The sequence below is a fragment of the Epinephelus moara genome, chromosome 14, assembly GCF_006386435.1.
Source record: "Epinephelus moara isolate mb chromosome 14, YSFRI_EMoa_1.0, whole genome shotgun sequence".
NCBI lineage: Eukaryota > Metazoa > Chordata > Actinopteri > Perciformes > Serranidae > Epinephelus > Epinephelus moara.
The window spans coordinates 39047372-39053749 of NC_065519.1; the positions used below are offsets into that span (position 1 = coordinate 39047372).

Below are 6378 nucleotides of genomic sequence, written 5' to 3' on the forward strand. Positions count from 1 at the left end.
TGGTCATGCAGGCTTGGGTGACATTTCCTGCAAATCTTACATCTTAAATCATTCATTTTAACTTCAATATTGTTCACAGGAGCCAAACACTTTATTCACATCCATGAAGGAGTGTGTATGTCGCTGCATCATATTCAAGCGGGGACCTGTGTCGTTTTGTACAAGCAAAGAGGGGACTTGAGTCAATATATAAAATCTATCTTTTTTGTTACAGAGTCAAACTTCAAAACAAGATTCCATACATGAAGTCTTCTTTAAAGGTCTGCATCCTGTTTTTTTGATTCTGAGAGAGGATTAAGGTTAACTCCATCAAGACACTGAATATTTCAGCACCCTCTGAGGTCTTTTTATTATGGGTCTGAGAGAGGCATTAGCAGTTAGTGTAAATATCTCATTTTTGCCTACAATATGGGATCTGTGATTCATATCCAAATAGATTAGTTTTTCTCTTCAAGATAGATTCATGCAAGATTTCTACATAATGTGTATTTTCCAGAAAATTCGTTGTATACACAATTCATACAAATACAAACATACAAATACAAAACAAAGTGTATTCCTATAAATACAGCTTTTTTAAGTCTTCCTTTCTTCAGATTTTTAAGTACTTATTCTATTATCCTATAGGTTTGGGTTAAGCACAAAGTCACTTTCAAAAAATGACTTAATTGACATCCAGTGCTTGTGAAACGTAGAAAGAGGAAGGTTTTCCTTTTTGACTGAGAAGTTTTATAGGTCCACTCTAATGTCCACTTAAAGTCTGATAAAAGTTATACTAGTTGTTTTCAGTTTAATATCATCTAAAGCTTGAAATTAGCTAGTAAAGGATATTCACCAAAGTTGGGCCTTCATGATTTGTTACAAAATTAAAACATATCATGGTTCAAGAGGCTATTATGTAGAGATTTTTATATCTTTCTCATAAGTATTGCTACTTTGACTAATTTCTTTAATTCATCCATGCTGGAGTGTGATTTTGACTAATTTCTTTAATTCATCCATGCTGGAGTGTGATTATCGCTCTATGCTATCCAAGAGGGAATTTGTGTCATTCTTTGCCAGCAAATAGTGGACTTGTGTTGTTTCATAAAGTATAATCCTATGTGTGTAGAGTGACCACAAAATTACATTACATTCTTTTTTAGTTTTTAGTTTTATACCACTGAATAGTTAGTAATCATTGAAAATAATGTAAAGTGGTGTACAAGTGTATTGAAAAAATTATTGACATTGAGTGCCTGTGAAAACGAGGTCAGGTGAGTATTTTTGGACTAAACTTCACAGGTCTAGTCAAAGCGTGATGTCAAATTAGTTTTTAGTTATTAATTAAAGGTGAAAGGAAAGGATTACTGCTGGCCATTTCATACATAATTGTTTTTTGTTTTGTTTTGTTTTTTCTATTTTTCATCCTTTTTAGATTCATAAATATTGTGCTGCCTTTTGGGTAGCCCTTTATTTTAATAGTGTTGAGCATAAAACTTCCACCAAAGCTAAGCCTTTATATTTTGTTACAAAAACATAATGTAAAAAATCATGTTTCAGGAGACTAGTTGCTTCACCAAGTTTCCAGTTTAATAGGCCATTTACATACTAATAGACTTTCTGTGGCTGCAAGCCATTCACACTATGGGGAGTGTTAAAAAGCGATGTGTGTGTGTGTGACTGAGGCGTTAAAATCCGCAGCAGAGGCACTGCTGAGTATGCACTTAAACACTCACACACCTTCAGGTCCCCTCTTGGCAAAATTTTAAAAAATTCACCAGAGGGGTTTAGACATGATTTTATCATGATTTAAAGCATGACCAAGAGGGGACTTAAAAATTGTCCCGTTGACGGTCAAGTCCCCTGTTTGTGAGTGTGTAACGACGTGGAAGTCCACTGTTAGATATGTTCGCAAGAGCACAGACACAGGTGAGCACACACACACAGACACAGGTGAGCACACACACACACAGACACAGGTGAGCACACAAGAGCGCTGAAGAACTCGTTCCCTTTCTTGGGGGAGGGCTTAGCCCACTCTGAACTACGGGAGCCCAGCGCGGAGCGTCCGGGGCGGATTTTAAAGAGAAACTCCATTTTCATTAAAACAAATCGACCTAAACTACAAATTCAAATTAATTGATAAAATCGATCTATCGCCGAGCCCTATTTCACTCTGTTTTGATGTACACACAGGCCCAAATCCTTGACGGTGATCAGGAGGCGAAGTGGCACCTCTCCCACTACTAGTCCACACTCCATACTTGGTCTGACGGGGACTTGAACCGGTGACCCTCCCGTTCCCAACCCAAGTCCCCATGGACTGAGCTACTGCCACCCCACAGCATTTTGTAATTTAATGCTTCTACAAAATCAGTACAGAGTACATGGGGAAATACAAGAATTACATAAAGATGATAACAAAAGCAACTTTGAGAAAGCTCATGGTTTCCACTATGGCCCTGTCTTATCATTTAATGACTTTTTTGGGACTTTTCATTGACTGATTTCTGTATGAAACCTTGCAACATGAGTTAAATTATTTCTATATTAATAACATTTTCCAAAAGGGTTTATTTCTCTGGTTCGATTATTTTAATAAATCATTATTTGTTAAAATATATATATTTTTATTAATCATTTTCTTGTCTGGTAAACACCTCTCAGAATTGTGTATTATTTCAAGAATTCAATGACCAAACTTGTAAATAATTTGGGTTCTGTGCATGCCACACTTACGAACATTGAAGTTGTCCTTGTAGACTTTGGGGAAGCGGGTAGAGGGAGGCGGGTCAGGGTAACTGCCCTTCTGTCCTGTTGACATCGTGGTTAATGTGTACACCTCATCTTCAGCCAGGTTTAAGGTGAATGATCCATTCAAAACCTGAAATCATCACAAACACATAAAGTAAGTAAATGATAATCTTGAAGAATCTTTCCACTTGAATCTTTTAAAACTGCCTCTTTTACCTTTAGTGGAGTTAGTTTCTCAAAGAAGGAGGGCTTTTCTGTTTTGAAGTTAAACTGTGACCGCCATACTTGGAGTTCTTTAATGGAAGCCTAGGAAAAATAAATAACCTACAATAAAACAAAAAGAATCACTCGCTAACTTTTAACAGTGAGATGCAGACCTTAGAGGAACTTACAAAGGATCCCTCCAGCTGGAAAGTTGCACTCTGGGATGTCACATTGAATGGAGGGAGAGGAGGTCTTACGCACACTGAATGACTGTGAGTCTGTAGAGGAAATGGGAAGAACACATTCATCTATGTCTTTAGTCTGTGTTTTCGTTTGAACACAGCAGTATAAACTTTGTTAGTATATGTGATGAAAATAATACCAGAGGCTCCGCAGCAGCTTAAAACATGACGGCTAAGATTAATTTCAACACTGACACCTAAAACAGTACTGGTTTCACTGTTCTTTCAACATTCTATGCAGCTACATACTGACAAACTGTATGAGATCATTTATAAATTAGGATTTAAAATTACAAAACTAGAAGGTAAAATATAAACATCAGAAGAAAAAAGTAAAGAATCAAAATAGAACAGCTTGCCAACTTGCCATGGTTTCTATGACAACAGTGAGGTTTCCTTTCTTGTCAGTCAGGGCTACGTAACTTCCACCTTGTGCCAGATGACCAACAGTCTGCAAGTAGGTCCATCCTGGCTGGGTGAACTGTGTGGTGTGGGCTAGAAGAAAAAAATACAGTGCAAAACTGTAATGTTTATTTATTAAACCATTTCTTATGTATTGAAAATTGGAAAATATCTCCATTACAGACATACGTGACAGTTAAATGCCTATAACGGTTATTTTGAGAAGGCAGGTCTTATTTTTGATCAGCAATGTCCTTCAATCCCAGCTGATTCTTTAGAGTGCTTCACATCATCAAGTACGTCCTCAACCTCTGCTCTTTCATTTGATTTTGAAGCTTTCCAAATTCCTGATGTTTTTCATGCGTAAAATATCATTGACCCAAAAAAGGGACCCCGGCCTTATGGCCTGGACCTCTTAGTTAGGGTGCTTTCACATCTAACCTGTTTGATTTGGTTAAAATGAACTCAGGTCCATTTATGTGGTTGGTACGGTTTGTTTGGGCTGGTGTGAAGGCTGTAAGTTGAATCCTGGTGCGGACCAAACAACCGAACCAAGGCCGTTTGAAAAGGTGGGTCCACTTCCAAATGGACTCTGTTCGTTTGTGGTGTGAAAGAAAATGAACCAACCTCAAGACTTTATGATAGCAGATATGTGATTTTAGCAGTATTTCGACAGCTAAACCAATAATAAATCCATCTGCTGATGGTCAAATCTGTCTGTGATCTCATGACCGAACCAAAACTATAATGCAACAATTATCAAATGAAATGAACCCAACTACAGGTGTGAAAGCACCCTAAAAAACTGCTGCGCTGGTCATTGTGAAGCCAGTCAACCACATTAACTTCATCAGGTTCCAGTTAATTGGAAACAAGCTTATAATACACCACTGCCTAAAACAAAGACTGGCCAATGTCCAATCTCTGTCCTCTCAAAAGTCCCAGAATCAATAGTTGCTATCCATTGGAAATGGCATATTCTCATATAATAATTTAAATGACATGCAATCCTGCTTCCAATCAAAGCATAGCATTTTGAAAGTCACAGATAATTTCAAAGAGGCTGTAGACAACAAACTCACGTGTGTTTCTGTTTACAGACCTTATTAAGGTTTTGATACTGTGGACCATCCACTACTCATTAATGCCTTGCTTAGTGCTGGCATTTGATGCTCAGCGGTATAGTGGTTCCATAGTTATCTGACTAGCTATTCACACATCGTTAAACATGGCAATGTCATGTCCGACCAAGTCATTGTGAATAAGGGTGTTCCACAAGGAACAGTTTTGGTATCCTTGCTTTTGTTCTAGTTTTTCATGTTAACAACATGTTAAGTTTAAATTCTATTAGTACCATCTGTATGCAGATGACGCAGTCATGTACTCCCGTGCCCCAACTGCAGTGATGGACTTTTCAGATCGGCAGACTGATTTTAACCCCTACAGCACAACCTTTTGAATCCGAAATCGCTCTTTCATTCAACCTAAACTGAAACTGCTAATTTCTCCACTGGGGGAACTAAAGTTCCAACCCTCTCCATCAATACCCTTGATGGTGTCTCTAGTCAATCCATGAATAATTACAAATAATTGGAAATTTTGTTGGGCAAAAGTCCAAATTTTAAACACAACATTAATTATCATTAAATTCACAGTGTGCTCTCAAAACAGACTTACAGACATGCTAAAGTCCTGTTTCCATGGTATTAAGAAAATGCTTAGTTGCTGACCTATTTCAGACTCGGTTTGAATTTGCTGATAGTACTTTCAGGTTTGCTTTAACATCCACCTTGTCCAAACTTGACCCCCAAATCACTCAGCCCTGAGGTATGATGACACTAAGTCAGAACCCATCCCTGTACCTAATATGGCATGGTAGGATGGTCTTCTCTCACTTTGCATAGGTTACAACACTGGTATAGCTCTGACACCCTTACACCTTGCATTACAATGCATCCTATATCCAGATTGTATTGAGATGTGATTTAACCTGCTTACATTTGCAATTGGTATTACTGTATCTCTCTAGTGTCCACACTGAGATTTGATTGCCCTGTACAGCTCAAACTACCAAACATAGTCCAAATGGCCCCCAATCCCACCTGTCAACCATTCTTATGATAAAAATAAAAAAATGTTTTTACCATTAAAAAAAAAAAAAAAATTACGTAGGTCTGGAGTTTTCTTTGTTATATACATCAGAGCCAGTCAGGAAGATTTAGAAGGCAACAGCAAGGTCAAGAGCATAAAACAGGCCTCTCTGTTTGTAAAGACAGTGATTGACAGGAATATAGATTGCAGATGAGGGAGACACCACAGCAGGGTTAGCATCAGATGAGAGAGAAACCAGCACACAGAGGGCCACCCATGTAGTTCTTGTATGTGGATTACAAACACAATTTAATTTACACTTGGGTTCAATGTGGCCACAATGTGTCATTGACCACCTCCTGAGGTGGTTTGGCCAATCAGATCACAATCTGCCCTCAGTGCCTTTCGGGTGCATTTACACCTGAACCTTCATGTGATCAAGCACAATCTGATTGTAATCAATCAATCAATCAATCAATCTTATTTATAAAGCAGCGTTTCCGCTACATTCATTTAGCAGCAGTTGCCGCTGCTAAATTATTGCCGTCGCTGCTGCTCCTTCAAAACATTTTTGCAAATGCACCACCACTCTGAGACATCTGTGCACTTGCACAGCGCAGCAGCCAGTATAGTGAGGAGAGCAGCGGTGAGGGGAGTGGGGAGTGGGGGAAGGCTCCTATTTAGGGATGCACCGAATATATTC

General features: G+C 38.4%; 1 protein-coding gene across 2 annotated transcripts in view; it reads right to left on the reverse strand.

Annotated features, from left to right (window-relative positions):
- Nucleotides 1-6378, reverse strand: part of galcb (galactosylceramidase b) — a 32937-nt gene that overhangs the window by 3210 nt on the left and 23349 nt on the right. For both annotated transcript variants that reach the window (XM_050061961.1, XM_050061960.1), the window contains exons 10-13: nucleotides 3550-3677; nucleotides 3129-3218; nucleotides 2953-3042; nucleotides 2722-2866 (exon numbers count right to left, since the gene is read on the reverse strand). In XM_050061961.1, coding sequence (XP_049917918.1) covers nucleotides 2722-2866; nucleotides 2953-3042; nucleotides 3129-3218; nucleotides 3550-3677 — 453 coding nt within the window. The remainder of the gene's footprint in view (nucleotides 1-2721; nucleotides 2867-2952; nucleotides 3043-3128; nucleotides 3219-3549; nucleotides 3678-6378) is intronic.